The 16,790-nt window shown below is 47.0% G+C and overlaps 1 protein-coding gene across 1 annotated transcript in view; it reads left to right on the top strand.

Annotated features, from left to right (window-relative positions):
- Positions 1-6,599, top strand: part of CMKLR1 (chemerin chemokine-like receptor 1) — a 34,104-nt gene extending 27,505 nt beyond the window's left edge. The window contains exon 3 of the mRNA XM_054996584.1: positions 5,191-6,599. Within this exon, the coding sequence (XP_054852559.1) occupies positions 5,191-6,291 (1,101 nt within the window). The 3' untranslated portion in view covers positions 6,292-6,599. The remainder of the gene's footprint in view (positions 1-5,190) is intronic.
- The last annotated feature ends 10,191 nt before the right edge of the window (positions 6,600-16,790 follow it).

The following is a 16,790-nucleotide window of genomic DNA, read 5'->3' as shown; positions in this document are numbered from 1 at the left end:
AGAGAAAGCTCGTGTGCGGGCTGCTGTTGATTTCGCCCATGTGCAGCCTGGCACCTGCAGGAGACCTATTACTCTATTGCAGCAAAATACAGCCGATGTTCAGAGACACCTGAAACACTGTTGACTCCAGTAGGGGCTTTCATGAGCCAGAGGTCACTTCTTCAGATAACTTATCGGAAGGAAATCATTTTGGAGATTTTTTTAAATAACCCAAAGTTGGAGCAGAGAGTGTGTGAATCCAGTTATATATAAAGGGCTGGGATGGATTTGTTTGTTACTCAGGGCTTTTTTTCTAGGGAAAGAGGTGGTGGAACTCAGTGGTTTGCTAGCACAGGGGGCAACTCTTGGTGGGAAGTGGTGCCCCTGGTACCACATGCACATGTGCAAAATGTGCACACACTTCCGGGACCGCACAATGACATCACTTTGGGTCAGCTGGAACAAGGGGGGAGTTTTTAAAAGTTTAAATCGCCCTCTGCAAAAATGGTCACATGGCCGGTGGCCCCGCCCCCCTGATCTCCAGACAGAGGGAAGTTTAGATTGTCCTCTGCACCGCTCCAGTGGCGTGGAGGGCAATCTAAACTCCCCTCTGTCTGGAGATCAAGGGGCGGGGCCACCGGCCATGTGACCATTTTCAAGAGGTGCTGGAACTCCGTTCCACTGCGTTCCCTCTGAAAAAAAGCCCTGCTCATAACGGGTACTGCCAGAGGTCCCAGCCTCTCTTGGGGCACAGGTAATCAAAGGATAAGGAAGTAGGATCAATTCAACTAATCAGAAGAGGCAGTCTGAAACGTAAGAAAAATTTCCTGACGTCAGAAAAAGCATTACAGTCTGATGCAACATTTAAAGACAAGCCATTTAAAGCCTCTAAAAAGTAGATCTGGTTGAGCTATGAGCAATTACAGTGAGTAAGGAAATCCAAGTCTTTCTTTAGGCCAGAATGAGGGGGAGAGTGCAATTTCCTGATGCATTTCATGTTTTATATTCCCTTTGAAGTTTTTTATTTGGGGGATAGAACAGCAATTTTCGGGTCAGTAATGGTATGCTCAAGAATATTTAAATGATCTTCCACTAGCTTCTGGATGTTATGATCTCTTATGCCCAGTTTATGTTAATTGATTCTCTCACATAGCTGTTTGTCCAATGTATTTCGTAGAAGGGCACTGCTGGCCCCTGATGCAGAAGTCCAGGAAGGCGTAGTGGCTGTTATTAAGCCCCGTAGCAGTATTGTCTGAGCGCATGTGGGGGACAGAGCTGGCATCTAGGAGTGTAATAGGGTTTAGTCCCTGGTTTGTGTCTCTGTTGGGTGGTCCATGGTTGTTGTAGGTGAGAAACTGTTTTAAGTTGGGCGGCTGGCTACCTGTAGGAAAGGAAAGCCCTGCCCCACAAGGCCTGTGAAAGAGAAAAAGCCTTATCCGAGAGAGATTGTGGGTTACTTATGACACACTATAGTGGTTTGTGAGCTGTAGGTGACAACCAGTGGCATTCTGTTATTACTTCCTGTGGGTCTCTTGTAGCAGGCTGGCTCTGGTTTTGCTGATCTTCTTTACTTGACTTGGGAGGAGGGGGCTTGTAATCTAAAAAATGCTTTTGGTAACTCCTTCAGGTTAGAGTCCCTGTCTGAGGGATTGGAGCCAGTGTGATTGACTGTATACAGTGGATTGTTGTATATGTCCCAGGCGGCAGCTGCAAGCATGCACCTATGTGCAAGCAATTGTCAGAGACTGCTTAGCCTTCATACAACACTTGGCTGGATTCAAAGAGTTTTGCATACATTCGTGGTGTTGTATTGCACTCAGGCAGGCTGAGCGGGTGCATCATCATAGAATGTTCCAATGCGTAGGGAACGAGGACAAAAAGGGGCTGATGGGAAGGGGGACTCTGGAACAACCTCACAGCACCAAAGAGCAGGAGGGACTGGATGCTCTGGGGGGAAAGGATGTGGAACAGGCAGCTGGCAGCCTGGAAAGCAGGGCCCAGCCTGGCAACATTACACCAAGAGAAGGCCACTGGAAGGGCTGTGAACCACTGGCAAGCTAGGGAGGGCTGGGATCTGTGAGGCTGGGGCATTGTGCCTGGAAACTGAGAGCCAGGCTACAAGTGACGAATGACACTTGCCTGGCAAGTGAACAGACTCACGTGTATTCCTCCCTGTTCACTTGCCGTTCACTTGCGCTCCACTTGATCAAGTGGAGCGCAAGTGAACAGCAAGTGAACAGGGAGGAATACACGCGAGTCTGTTCGCTTGCCAGGCAAGTGTCATTCGTCACTTGTAGCTTGGCTCTGAGAGGGGAATTCTGCCAGTTGTGTCTTTGCTGTTGCTGTAGCCAGGTGAGCTAAGCAGGCTCCAAGGGCCAGCTTGCAGTGGGGTGGTGCCATGGCAGCGGCTGAATTGCACATGTTGGCTCTAAGTTCTGTGCTGCCCTTCAGTGAGTATTGGTGCCCACATATTGGGGGCAAGGATGCAGCTGAGAGAGAAAGTGGCTTGTCTAAGGACACATGGTGAGTCTGTGGCAGAGGCAAGATTTGCACTCAGGACTTCCTGGCTCACAGCAGAGTCTAACAGTGAAGCGGCTCCGTTTCACCAGCCCTGAATATTGCAGCAATAAGGAGGAAATTTTGCTTGTCGGGGGTGAAGCCAGACTTTATATCTCTTTGTGAGGAAAATCTACATTAATGGGCAAAATTAATCCAAATTATGCAACAGTAAAAACCAGATTCTGAAATCTGTTGGGCTCATTTGCTCTCTTTATTCTCTTCTTGCTGTTTGAGAGAATTTATTCTGGTTTTGCCAGGTGGCTTGAGATGGCACAACAGGAAGAAGGGACTGGGGTGGGAGAGAAGTAATCAAGCGCATTCAGGTAAATTGAAGTTTCATAATGACCGCTGATGGGGTGGCAATTTGGCAGGCAGGCGAGCGAACGGAGAGGCAGGTGTGTGGACGGTGGATCCGTTCTGTGACCTCTAGGCAGGATTCCAGAAGTCCTGACTGCAGGGAAATCCATCCCAGAATCTCTACCTGGATTAGTAAATGAGAGATTTTAAATTTTTTTTGCTGCCCTGCCTTTTAAATCCCAGATCTGACTTTGTTTTGCCCTTTGATGAATTCATTCCTTGAGCCTTTATTACTTGCCATTTGCTCCTGCTTCAAAAATGATTGTTTCCCATTAACATTAAAGTTTTCCAATATAATTTTTGCATGATTTTACATATACTACACAGTTTGTAGCACTGAAACGTCAGAGTAGGAACAAACAAATTGCAAGAATCAGCAACCAAACTTGGAGAAATGAAGCATCCAGTGAAAACATCACTAGCTAGAGGAACTCTAGGGAAAAAGGAGTATTTTAGCTATATGGATCTGGACTTGAGAATCAAACTGTCCAGTATTTCAGGTGGGTAGCTGTGTTGGTCTGCTGTAGAAGAGCAAGATCCAGGCCCAGCAGCACCTTAAAGACCAACTCAATAGTGTCTGGTATTTGTTTGCAGTTTATAATAGCTACTATTTCTGAATAGCCTTGTGCACAGAAACCTGGTTGCCAACTCCTGCCTGGGAAATTCCTGGAGATTTCAGGATGAAGCCTGAGGAGGACAGGGTTTGTGGAGGGGCAGGACCTCAGTGGGGATAAATCCCATAGAGTCCACCCTCCAAAGCAGCTATTTTCTCCAGGGGAACTGATCTCTGTCACCTGGAAGTCTGTTGTAATTCCAGAAGAGCTTTAGGCTCCACCTGGAGGTTGGTAACCCTAACAGAAACACAGCCCTTCCTCTCTCTCCTCCTAAGGCCTGCCAGGGGGGGGGGCAGTGCTTGCAGTGCCCACCATGCTCTGGTCTTTTCGAGTCAATCTGTGTGGAGTTGGGGGGGGCACTTCAGGCAGGCAATTGTAGGGTTTCAGCTTCTCGGTTCTTGTTCCCTCTTGCCACAGGTATTTTATTTTTAATTTGGCGTTTTAATTTGGGGGACAAGAGTAGTCAGTTACATGTGGACCTTCTCTGCACCATCTGTGATGCTGTTTCAGGAGAATTCCGTTGGCACACAAAGGAACCCTCCATTACAAAGCCGCTTTGGGATTATTTGGGGACACCACAACGTGGGCCCACTGCCAACCCCACTTATTCCAAGTTGTTCTGTCCAGCTGTGCAGCCAAGGGGTGGCATAGGGGGACTGAGCCAAGCGCCTACTTTAAAAATAGAAGGCTTCTGCTTGCTTGGTGGCCAACCACTCCAGGTGGCCAGATGTTGGCAGAGGCTTACTCAGGAAGTTAGAGGCCTTCTAAATCAGGACTTCCTGTCTCATATAGTTCAGCAAATGTGCTGACATTGTTAAGTGTGAGTTTGAGGGGGAAGGGGACTGGGAAGCTGGAGAAGTAAGTCCGGTAGCGGCCTGCTTTGCTCTGCAGAATAGCCGGGTCTCCTTGGATTTCGTCATAACGCTTTGCAACATTTCCAGCTGCTGGCCTTATGGATGGTGGAAATGAGTATGATGGGCCCAGTGTTGCTTATTAATTGGCAGAATGCAGAATATTTGCAATGGACATAGTTAAGTACACACTCCCATGTTTAGCTCTATAAAATACTTTACTAGATAATGGGGGGGAAGGTTAAATTGGTAAAAAATAAAGAATAGCTATCTGGCTACAACTTGGACATTAGACTTAAGCACTGACTAAAGCACACTGTTACATCTTAGACTGAACAAAGAGCAATAAAACTTCAGTATATCTTTCTAGCTAATTGCCTCCCCCCCCCCCAATAAACTGGTTGCCCAATAGAGAATCCCAGATCTTAAATAAGCATAAAGACTCCTCTTTCTATGGTGGGAAACTTAACTCAATAGCTAAATGGTTACATGCAAATAAGTTTACTAAGTAACACAACAACAGTTTAACTCTTTCACGACTGAACGAAGAACACTTGCTAACTCCCAACACCCAGGTTCTTTGCTTTTAGCATTTTCACTTTTTAGCACCCTGAAGCACTTGCTTCTACTAGAAAACTGATTACCATCTAGGTAATTAAAATCCAAACTATAATATATTTAAATTTGTATTTTACATATGTCGAACATTTCTTTGATCGCTTGTAGAGAAGCAAGTAAGAAAGGCAGCTCATATCTGGTTAAGTTTATCTTTGTGCACTGTTGTGCATTGACACAGAGTTCTTGCTCACTATCCTTTGCTCTCTTTGCAGGTCATAGATGTATTCTTCACTACAATGATAAGCCCAAATAATTTTTCCGAGGATGACTATTATGGCTCTGATCATGAATACACCTTCACTGAAGAGGTCTATAAAAAAGATTCAATGCATGACTTAAAGACTATCGCTCGAATTCTCACCGTTTCCATATACAGCATCACTTGCCTCCTGGGCTTAGTGGGAAATGGACTGGTCATCGGAATCATCACGTTCAAGATGAAGAAGTCAGTCAATGCAATCTGGTTCCTCAACTTGGCGGCGGCTGACTTCCTCTTCAACATCTTCCTGCCGCTGACGATCAGCTACACGGCCTTGGGCTTCCACTGGGTGTTTGGCAGAGGCATGTGCAAAGTCAACTCCTTCCTCCTCATTCTCAACATGTACACCAGTGTGTTCTTGTTAACTACCATCAGCATTGACCGCTGCATCTCGGTGGTTTTCCCAGTCTGGTCCCAAAACCACCGAAATCCTAAAAGCGCCTGCTTGTTGTCTCCCCTGATCTGGCTGCTTGGCTGTTTAATGAGTTCCCCCTCCCTTGTTTTTCGGGACACCACACAACTCTACACAGGCAACACCATTTGTTTTAACAATTACTATTTGCCCAACTCTCCAAACGATCGCCCTTTACATGACATGAGACTGACAACAGTGAACGTCACCAGGTTCCTGGCTGGGTTCGTCATGCCAATGACAATTATCACATCTTGTTATGTTATCATTATTTTCCGGCTAAGAAGGAACCGCCTTGCTAAGTCCAAAAGACCTTTAAGGATAATTGTTGCTATTATAATGACTTTCTTCTTATGCTGGTGCCCCTACCACGTCTTCAACCTGCTGGAAACGCAACACAGCTCGGCCTTAAGGCCCGCACTAGAGATCGGCACCCCTATTGTTACAGCGATTGCTGTTGCTAACAGTTGCATGAACCCCATTCTTTATGTTTTCATGGGCCAGGATTTCAAGAAGTTTAAGATGACTGTGCTGTCCAGGCTGGCCAATGCCCTGAGCGAGGACACCGTTCATTCCTCTCTCCCCCGAAGGAGCTTCACGAAAGCATCTTCCATGACAGAAAAGGAGACAATTTTACTCTGAGCTCTGGACGGTTTGCACAGATTTGTTAATCTAACTTCTGTTGGTCTTCCATCATCTTTTGCTCTGCCCATGGAGACAAAGAAGAGGTTTACTTGGGATTCATAACATTTTTTAACCAGGATCCCTCTGGATTTATTGTTCTGTTATTTTCCACTGGTTCCAGAAGGGACATGGATTTGTATTAACAAAATCTGTGTATTTGCAATCCGTTGTGACCACAAGAGGCGACGTATTGAATTAGTTATTATTATGTATCATATCTACAGGGCTTTTTTTCAGCTGGAACGTGGTGGAACGGAGTTCCGGAACTGCTTGAAAATGGTCTCATGGCTGGTGGCCCCGCCCCCTGATCTCTAGACAGAGGGGAGTTTAGATCGCCCTCCACACATGGCACGGAGGGCGATCTAAACACCCCTCTGTGTGGAGATCAGGGGGCGGGGCCACCAGCCATGTGACCATTTTCTCCAAGGGCAACCCACTGAGTTCCACAAGCTCTTTTTCCAGAAAAAAGCCCTGCATATCTATAACACTTTCCAGTCTCCCTCAAGCTTTGTTAAGGTTATAGGATAAGCTGTCATGATAAGCCAGCCTTCAAAGATCTCCCAGAATTACAACTGATCTTCCCCTGGAGAAAATGGCTGTTTTGGAGTATGGACTCTATGGCACTATACTCCACAGAGGTCCCTCCCCTCTCCAAACCCCACCCTCTCTGGGCTCCACCCCCAAATCTCCAGGTATTTCCCAAGCATGAGTTGGCGACCCTAATCCTGGGTCTGTAGGCCTCAAGGAAGCCTGAGTACCCTCAAATCAAGTCTACGATCTCTTCATGCCAAGTTTGAATATTGGGCAACAGCAGGGCAGGTGTGTGTGTGTGTGTGTGTGTCTATGATTACTTACATCAATGATTGTTAGCAAGAATGTGTAGCCATAAGATGCACAGCACATCTGTCCTACCCATATGGATATTTATGGTGGACATAATCTGCATGTTTTCAAATGTATTTAGCTATCCACAAGGGCTTAGAAACCTTTTTTAACAATTAACTGCACCCCGCATGCTTGAAGCTACAGTTCTCACGATTTTGAGCCAGTTATTAAATTCCTCTGCATTCCACACAGGCAGCCATTAAGAAGATGACAGTCCCTGAATCCTGTTGCATATTTAGGGTGATGCAGTTCCCCCAACAATTTGACTTTTTCATGCTATAAATCATGCCTCAGGAATTCATTATTTCATATGACCCGTCAAGCAACTTTCTTCCTCTTCTTGTTGTCTTTTCTGTGAGATTTCATAGCCCATTAATAAATCTTTCCCACAAAAGGTGGGCTGAGCTATTCTGTCTATCCAATTTCATGCACAGTTAATTTGGGAGATAATTCATGGGTTTTTTTCCTCAGTCTGGACAGAGACAGTGAGCAGAAACTAGCACTGGGCATATATAGATGTTTATTTCACCGGGTGCAACTTTCAGAAAGCCTTAGAGAGATGAACAGGCTGCACACAAGAGCACCTTGAGTTGTGCTTATGGAAGAACAAGAGGAAAGAAGGGAGATAAACAAGTGGAAAATCAACTCCCAATCCAAATCTTCCTCTCCAGGATATTAGAAACTCATATTGGCGTGAGGCAGCCAATCTCCCCCTCTGTTTTCTTGTCCCCCCGCCCTTTAACTCAGAGCCAAGCTACAAGTGACGCCTGACACAAGTTGGACACTTGTCAGCTTCCCTCAAGGTTTGATGGGAAATGTAGGCATCCTGATTTTACAGCTTGGGTCTCCATTACAGCTGCAAGACCAGGATGCCTACATTTTCCATCAAAAGTTGAGGGAAGCTGACTAGTGTCCAACCTGTGTCAGGCATCACTTGTAGCTTGGCTCTGACTTTATCTCAGCTCTCAGCATTCCCATTTCTTCCTAGAGTAGGCTCAATCCTCATTATGTCTTTTTCGGTTTTCGTTTTCTTTGGGTTAATTTACAAACACATTTTTCAGCATTCGGGGTGATGGCGTTCCCCTAAGTAGGTAGAAATTCTGACCTTTGGTCCTTTGCATCATGAGACACCCACTTTGCTATGAGAAGTTGTCAAACGCCATTTCAGTGCATTTGATGAAATTATGGCAGAGTTGGAGGCCCAGAACATCTTGTGAAGTGCTTCTGGTCTCCCATTCCCATTAGATAGACTGCTATAATCTTTACCGGTTCTAACTTCCAAAGAGTTATCCAGATCAACCCCACACCACCTTCTTTCTGTTTTTTCTTCACTTGATTTCCTGTCAGAAACCAAGATTTTAAACCCCGTATACCTGATATATTTCCTTAGGTAGAATTTCAGTGGAGCCCACTAGCTCTCCTTTTTCGCCACCCCTTGCAAGATAAAAGCTTCTCCTTTAAGTTGCTTTTGGGGTAATTGAGAGAAAGACCGCTAAAGGGTTTTTTTCCCCTGAAACAAACCGTTTCCTCCTAGGGAAAAGATAGAATTATCAATAACAATAATATTTATTATTTATACAATGCTTCAAAAAGCAAAGCACTTATCAAAAAGAGTCCACTAGCACCTTTAAGACTAACCAACTTTATTGTAGCATAAGCTTTCGAGAATCACAGTTCTCTTCGTCAGATGCATGGAGGGCAAGAAGAAACTGGTCAGATATAGAGGAGGAGAGAGGAGGGAGGAGTTTATGCAAACAGTAGCTTCTGAAATGGAGATCAGTTTGCTTCTGTTAAGGAAGTCAGTTACTTCTGATAATGAGATAACCATTCATAGTCTCTATTCAATCAAGTCAAGCTGGGATTGAATAGAGACTATGAATGGTTATCTCATTATCAGAAGTAACTGACTTCCTTAACAGAAGCAAACTGATCTCCATATCAGAAGCTACTGTTTGCATCTACTCCGCCCTCCCCTCTCCACCTATATATCTGACCAGTTTCTTCTTGCCCTCCATGCATCTGACGAAGAGAACTGTGGTTCTCGAAAGCTTATGCTACAAAAAAGTTGGTTAGTCTTAAAGGTGCTACTGGACTCTTTTTGATTTTGCTACTACAGACTAACATGGCTAACTCCGCTGCATCAAAGCACTTATATAATCTAAAATGAAGCACAGGCCTTGCGTATAGTCCCACAATCTAAAAAGCCTAACTTCTGAGGTAAAACTTCTCCTCAGATGAAAATATTTTTTGTCAGTCTTTTCTGAGGTTGAAAAAAGATTGTTTTTTCTTCTCCTCTCGTTGGTTTGCATTTTTGTATTTTAAGTCACTCTCCATGCCATCCTATACAAGTCTCCTCAGAATCATACTCAGGTCTGTTCCATGGAGTTTAATCCCAGGAAAAAGTTCGTAGGATTGCACTGTTTGTGTCCCAGTTAGGGGGAAGAACAGCATATAAATGCTTAAATAAAATGTTAAAAATCTTCTTCAGTTCCCCTTTGTGGACAAAATTCCTTTCAGAAGGGAAAGAAGAAATGTTTATCTGAAGTAAAACTTCCCCACTGAGGGCAAAGGTATTTAAAAGCAGGGCGTTTTTTCAGCTGGAACGCAGTGGAACGGAGTTCCGACACCTCTTGAAAATGGTCACATGGCCGGTGGCCCCACCCCCTGATCTCCTGACAGAGGGGAGTTGAGATTGCCCTCCGTGCTGGTGCGGAGGGCAATCTAAACTCCCCTCTGTCTGGCAATCAGGAGGCAGAGCCACCGGCCATGTGATCATTTTCACCAAGGGCAATTTAAACTTTTAAAAACTCCCCCCTTGTTCCAGCTGACCCAAAGTGACGTCATTGTGCAGTCCTGGGAGCGTGTGCGCACTTTGCACATGAGCATGTGGTACCAGGGGCACCACCTCGCGCCAGTGCTGACAATTCACTGAGTTCCACCACCTCTTTTCCCAGAAAAAAAGCCCTGTTTAAAATCTTTCCCAAAGTTAAAGTTCCTCCCTAAAGGCAAACAGGGACATTTAAAGATAATAAGGAAGATTTGGTTTGTCACATCTTCTCCTTTAGTGACATGATCCTTGATTTTGACTCTCTGGCCTTTTTTTTTTTGGTGGAGTGGCCATTTTGAAAAAGCTACTCGGTGATCTCTGTTTCTGACAGCAGCCATGGAACATTCCGGGCCTCCGTGGAGTGCGGCCACGTGATTCTCTGCAGCACTGAGAGTGCACAGCAGGCATTGAGTCCAGGGATGGTGCAAATAGCAACACCACTTAGTGCCTCTACGCTTTCAGTCTGCAGAATGTTTAGCATGTTTCAGCTAATTAATCAAAGTGTCATAGAACCAGGGCAATTCTTCCTGAAGGCTTATTCCCGGTAGGGAAGATGAACAAGCAACAACAAAAAAATCTGTTATTCTCTGAGCTGAAACTCCATTCGGGAAAGAAGGTTGACTCGTGTCTGGAGATCTCCCAGAACTACAACTAGTCTCCAGTCTACAGAGATCAATTCCCTTGGAGAAAATGGTCAGTTTGGAGGGTGGACGCTCAGTAGGGAATAATGTCATGAAGTCCACCTTCCAGAATGCACGTTTTTCTCCTGTGGAGTTGATCTCCGAGGTGTAATTCTGGGAGATCTCCAGGCCCCACTTGGAGGTTGGAAACCCTACCACTGAAGCCCATGCGGAATCTTTGTTGGGTTCATCCATAAAGGAGAGCTGTAAAGAAAGAGAATAATTTAGGCCCTGCAAAAGGGCTCACTCCTGGTGCGCCACCATCATCTCAAAGTGCCTTTTTAAACGCTGTGTTTGTTGACTGTGGTTTTTACAGCCCTCAACACCAGCCACCAAAGCTCCAATTGCAACATATAACCAGCTAAGTTAATAGGCGGATTGACTGCCGTGCCGAGGTTGGATCGAGGGGATTTTTAAACACACGAAACTCATTGCCATCCATCCGGGGTGCTGTAAAGTAAGTGGCGTCAAAGAGCTGTGCTTGCCAAATGGCAGCTGAAAGCCACAGAAAGCGATGTTGTAAGAAAGACATGGGAGGAATATTATTATGTCAGAAGACCATTGGGATCACGGTTTCACTCTCAGTTCTTCTTCTTCTTTTAAAAAAATGTGCACTTGGTGTTTGCTTACCTAAGGTTGTATTTGGATTTAAATCCAGAAGACTTAGCCGTGTTAGTCTGTAGTTGCAAAATAGTAAAGAGTCCAGTAGCACCTTTAAGACTAACCAACTTTAGGACTATTGTAATGCATTATACATTCGTCTCCCGTCTAAGTTAACTAGGAGGCTCCAATTAGTGCAAAATGCTGCAGCTCAGCTGTTATCAGGAGCGAGCAGGAGCATGAACACCACTCCCATCCTACAGTCACTCCATTGGTTAGTCTTAAATGTGCTACTGGACTCTTTACTATTTTGCAACTACAGACTAACACGGCTAAGTCTTCTGGATTTAAATCCACATACAACCTTAGGTAAGCAAACACTCCTATCAGTTACCATGCTCAATTCAAGGTATTGGCTATCACATACAAAGCTCTTCATGGCCTTGGCCCTGCACATGGGCGAAATCATCATCAGCCCGTACATGGGCTTTCTCTGTGGTGGCCTTTTCCTTTTATGACTGAAGAATGAGATCTTGATTTTAGACCAGGAAATGTCTGGGGCTTGGTTTTGCATCCTCCCCATCCTAATCCCATTTCAAATTTTTTCCATCCCTCAACAAAAACCTTCCCTCCACCCACCCGAGATTCACCTAGTGCAGCATGGATTCTTCCCCAAATCCCTCTCTGTCTGATCTACTTTTTAAAGAAAAATCCTTGTTATGACTGTAAGCACTGTGGGAAAAGCAACTGAACTTGAACATAATTCTTATTCAGCTTGCACATTTCTGACTCACACAGTTCATAGATAATAAAGCACACATAACTTGGACTGCTGACAAAAGTTCATGTCGGCATAAGGAGTTCATATTTTTTGCATGAACGGCTTTCTACCTCCACCAAGAAACCTGTCAGCCCTCCCCTAACAACCAGGGCTGCCCATGTCCCCCTCTCAGTGGCACCCCACTTTGGGAATCCCTCCCCCAAAGTTGGCTTCAATAGCTTTATGGAGTTTGGAGTGGGGGGACAGCCAAACTGGGACAGAATTAATTTCTGATGCGGCAGCTGGGTTCTTTACCAGGTAACTAATTCCTGCCTGGGCAAAAAAAAAAAAAAAAGGACTTGGTACTAGATGACTAGATCTTCAAATACCCTAACCACAAATTTTGTTAGTCTTATAGGTGCTACTGGACTCTTGCTCTTTTCTAGATCTTCACAGGGGTTTTAGAAAACTATTTTTATAAAGCTATGTCATAAATAACAAAGCCTCTTCTTCAGAAGAGGAGCAAGCCAGCACTCCCGGGGCCCAGGTGACAGCCTTGCCCAAGAATCCTGGCGACTGGAGGTGTTCGAGGCAATGAGGATTCTGATCCCTAGCTACCCGGAAAGAATTGCAATTCCCAGGTGTCCTGAGGACAGTGAATGACTGCTAAGCTAGTTCATAATATAGATATGATCTTCGGGATATACGAAGCTACCCTTGTGTCTACTTAGATCACCACCAGTCCTTCTGGCTCGGTATTGACTGGCAGCTGCTCTCCATGATCTCCGGCAGAGAAATGTCTTTGTGCCATGGGCTGAACCTGGGACTGTCTTCTCTCCATGCAAAGACCTTCCCTACTGAGCTATCACCCTGCCCTCGGAGGTATCGATTAACAAAAGAAGGCCCATAACAGATCTCCTGCACGTTTGCAACAGCCAGTGGCAGCCGCTGCCACCCTTTGGTTTGGGGCTGTGCTCCAGGGGTGGAAGTTTTAGCCTCTTCCTTCTGCACAGCTCTTGCAATCTCAGTAGCCTCCCTGGGTGCTCTTTGCTCTTGCAGGGAAATTCATACATTGCAGACACCAGAGAGCGCCACCATGCGGTCAGCAGGCATTGGAGAGGGGAGTTAGATCACAAAAATGGCACAGGGGGAGGGCAACTGCCCCTGCCTTTACATTGTGGACCCAGTACCAGTTGGAAACTCCTTGGTAGGATCCATTCAGAGATTTCCCATCATGTTTAATTTGTCCCCCTCCCCCCACCCAATTAACATCCTTGACTTGATGGATGTAGTGTTTCTCCCACATTCTTTAGAATTTATTGTTGCATTTTTTTCCAGCATACCCTCTATGATCCAATTCTTCTTTGCCCGGGGCACAGCGAAATTGAAAACCCCTAGCACACCACCCAAGCACAACTGCAGGCCACGGCTGACATTCTTGAATATACGGGCATGCCCAGGGAGGCCACTTCAAAGCAAGCTCTCAGTGACAGATGTCAAGAAAAGTTGCCACTGACTCCCTGGAGAAATGAAGGGAAAGAGGTTGTTACTAATGGGAATTCTGCAGCTAGAGACAAATCTGCTTATCTGATATCTCCACCTTGTACTGATGCTTCTTGGCACAACTTTGTGTGTGTGTAGGGGGGGGGGACACTGTCAACAGTTGCGGAGCATGAAGGAGCCAGGCAGCAATCTCAAGGGGAGGGTTGAAGCCTTGGCAAAGCATCATTGCTGGGAAGTGCCCAGGTGACTCTCTGCCACAGGGATGCAGTGCCCGGGGGAGGGGGGGGGTCAAAGGCTGGAACTGGTTCTGGAACAAGCACCTCTCTTGTCTTGCAAGACAAGCTTCTATGGGGAACTATCAGGGGTTACTAGGAGAGTCACCTTCTTGAATATGGCAAAAGGCAGAGAACCAGTACCGCTGAAGGGCAGCCGAAGAGATTTTTTTTCATCCCAAGGTCATACCACAGCAAGTTGACGTGCCATTGCCTCCATCCCCCCCCACCCCAGCTGCCATTTTCACCAGGGGAACTGATCTCTGTCCTCTGGAGAACAGCTGTAATTCTGGGAGAACTCCAGACCCCACCTGAAGGTTGGTAGACCTACCTCATATGCTGCTGGTGGCTGGGAGCCAGTCAAGCCCCTGTGATGCATTGGCACCTCTCATTGTGCCACCCCAATCATTTACAGTCTCTCTATACTAGATGCCTCAGCGCATGTTCGTCAAGTATAAGGAGACGCAGTGATAGCTGGGAAGCGTAGTTTAAAAAGACAGAGAAAGTGGAGATCTTTCCTCAGGGTGTTTGTCAATTTCATCTTCGCCTCCCCAAGGCTCTGTCAATTTCACCTCTACAGCATAAACCTGTGTGAGATGGCAACCAGTGGGCAGTGAGGAACAGAAATGGGCTGGAGCTGCCTTCCAGAACTGGGCTTGGGCCTGGAGAGGTTATAATGGCCTGAAGTTCCCTTCTGGCATTTCACAGCCCCTTCACACAGCTCCAGTATATAGCAAAGTGTTTGCCCTGCTGCCGGCTCTGTCTTTTTAAACTACCTTTCCCAACTACCATGGCATCTCCCAACAGGTGTTCTTCACGTGTCAGATGTCTCCTGTAGAGAGACTCTCATTGGACGGCTTGCTCTGAAAATTGGCACTGTCCTTGCCCACTGCAGAACTGTGGCCGGCACATGGCTGAGAAGCGCCTCTTCTGTCTGGCACATCCCAGGCGCATCTCTGTGGGGGATGCCGAAGTTCCCACACCTAAACACTCCTTGTGCCAGAGACAGTTGGGCACCTGCATGCAGGCCCGTCGAGGCTTGGTGCGACTGGGAGGCTAAACGCCTCTCTTGTGTCTGGAGTAAAACAGGCCATTCTGTGCTAAATGCAAACTGTTGATCTCCCTGCACGACCAGGGGAACCTTTTGAGCACAGTAGTAAAGAGTCCAGTAGCACCTTTAAGACTAACCAATTTATTGTAGCATAAGCTTTCAAGAACCACAGCTCTCTTCGTCAGATGCATCTGACAAAGAGAGCTGTGGTTCTCAAAAGCTGATAATGTATCTGACGAAGAGCGCGGTGGTTCTCAAAAGCTGAGGATGCATCTGACGGCTGCCGCTCGGGCCTTTGATGCGAACCGGTTCTCTCGCGGCCTGGAGGGCGCCGGGCGCAAAGCCACCGGCTGGGACGCGCCTCCCGCCTCGGCCGCAGCTCCGCCAAGCGGGCCTGTCCTCCCGACGGGGCTGCTGCGGAGGGAGGCCGAGTCGGGCCGGCTCCTGCACGCGGCCCCCGGCGTTGCAGGCGCGGAGCCCGGGGCGCCTTGGAGACCCACGGCAGTTGCAGGGCCGGAGCTCGGCGAGCCGCTCCGAAGCCCGCAGCCGGGAGACCCGGCGGGGCTCGCAGGGCCGCTGCGCTCCCCCCCGCTGCGCCGCCGCCGCCTGGCGCAGGTGCCGCTGCCCGGCCTTGCAGCCGAGGAATGCTGGGCACTGTAGTTCCCTCGTCCCCCGCAGGACCCTCCGCCCTCCCGCTCCTGGGCTTCTCTGGGAAGGGCAGGGGCGCTGCTGGGCCGCGGAATTCGCTGCGGGACGGAACCGGGTTCGGCCCCGAGCTGCCGGGGAGCCGCGAGGGCTGCAAGTGCGCCGCGGAGCGCGCTGCTCCCCCTGTTGGACGCGGCGCCTTGGAGAAGGAAGGCCCAAGGCCCGGCCGCGCTCAGAGCCAGCGGGGCTGCCAACCTCCAGCCGGGGCCTGGAGTTCTCCCGCATGCAACAGCTCTTGTTGGGATTTTTAGCAAGCGTCTTGCCTTCAGTCAGGAAAGAGTTAAATTGTTGTTCTGTTTGTTTAGTCAGATGGTTAGCATAGGGCCACTTAGGCCTCCAGTGAAATTGAAAAGGAAAGTATTCTACATAATGAAGAGATCTAGGATTCGCCATTGGCTAACTGGCTTATTGGAGGGGGGGAATTCACTTTCAACATATACTAGGGCTTTGTTGCTCTTTGTTCAGATTAGAGTTCAGGATGTGAGAGTCTAGCCATCAAGACATAGCAATGAGCTGTTATTCTTTATTTTCTCCAAGTATATCCTTACCTTATGTGTAGTAAAGTATTTTTCTAGAGCTAAGACACTGGTGTCTGTCTTCTTATAACAACAACAACATTCGATTTATTTAGTGCCCTTCAGGACAACTTAATGCCCATGGTTTTACAAAGTATGTCATTATTATCCCCACAACATATACCCTGTGAGATGGGTGGGGCTGAGAGAGCTCTGAGAGAGCTGTGACTGAGCCAAGTTCACCCAGCTGGTTTCAAGTGGAGGAGTGGGGAATCAAACCCGGCTCTCCAGATTAGAGTCCTGCACTCTTAACCACTACACCAAACTAACTCTCTTATATTCTACTGCGTATTAATTAATCTTTTTATTAAGTCTAACATCTCCAGACCCTTGGATAGAATGGCAGCTTCTCGGGGGTATCACAAATTCTAGATGAAACCCCTTCCCAAATACTGCCCTTCACAAGCACCACCGCCATATCTCCAGGAATTTCCCAGGGCAGAGTTGGCAACCCCAGCCACAGTCAGTCATGGAGCACATGAGTGAATCCAAGAAGATTCCCATGGTGGGATCTCGGCTGGGGGAGAAAGGCCTCTTGGCATAAGGCAACCTTGTTTTATCTTTTTACCAGGTTGCCATTTTTCACGTATTGTTTGGAT

Source organism: Eublepharis macularius, chromosome 13 (assembly GCF_028583425.1).
Source record: "Eublepharis macularius isolate TG4126 chromosome 13, MPM_Emac_v1.0, whole genome shotgun sequence".
In the NCBI taxonomy this organism is placed as follows: domain Eukaryota; kingdom Metazoa; phylum Chordata; class Lepidosauria; order Squamata; family Eublepharidae; genus Eublepharis; species Eublepharis macularius.
The sequence above is the reverse complement of the archived record's forward strand: the minus strand, read 5'-3'. Positions and strand labels throughout refer to the sequence as shown.